The sequence below is a fragment of the Buceros rhinoceros genome, unplaced genomic scaffold (assembly GCF_000710305.1).
Source record: "Buceros rhinoceros silvestris isolate BGI_N320 unplaced genomic scaffold, ASM71030v1 scaffold14218, whole genome shotgun sequence".
Lineage (NCBI taxonomy): Eukaryota > Metazoa > Chordata > Aves > Bucerotiformes > Bucerotidae > Buceros > Buceros rhinoceros.
In genome coordinates, this window is record NW_010426448.1 from 35,063 (window position 1) to 35,365 (window position 303).

The 303-nt window shown below is 66.0% G+C and overlaps 1 protein-coding gene across 1 annotated transcript in view; it reads left to right on the forward strand.

The window, feature by feature from the left end:
* The window catches only part of LOC104498163 (hemicentin-2-like), a gene marked incomplete at both ends in the record, with an annotated part of 39,909 nt that overhangs the window by 34,802 nt on the left and 4,804 nt on the right, over nt 1-303 (forward strand). The window contains one exon of the mRNA XM_010141512.1: nt 52-244. Coding sequence (XP_010139814.1) covers nt 52-244 — 193 coding nt within the window. The remainder of the gene's footprint in view (nt 1-51; nt 245-303) is intronic.

A 303-nucleotide genomic window follows, 5' to 3' on the forward strand; every position in this document is an offset into this window, starting at 1 on the left:
AACCTGGGTGGTGGGCCAGCCCCTCTCCTCTGACACTCTTCTCCCTTTCCCAGAGGCACCCATCATACAGGGGGACCCCAGCACCTACCAGGTAGAGCAGCCTGGGGGCAATGCCCTGCTTGACTGCCATGCCCAGGGCCACCCTGTGCCCCTTGTCCGCTGGAGCAAGGACGGGGTGCCGGTGGTGGCCAGTGGACGCCTGCACCAGCTGCTGAACGGCTCCCTGGCCATCCGCGCCGTGAGGGTGAGTGGGGTCTGGGGGGTGCTGGTGCTGTTTGGGGGAGCTTTTGTGGTGAAGCCAAG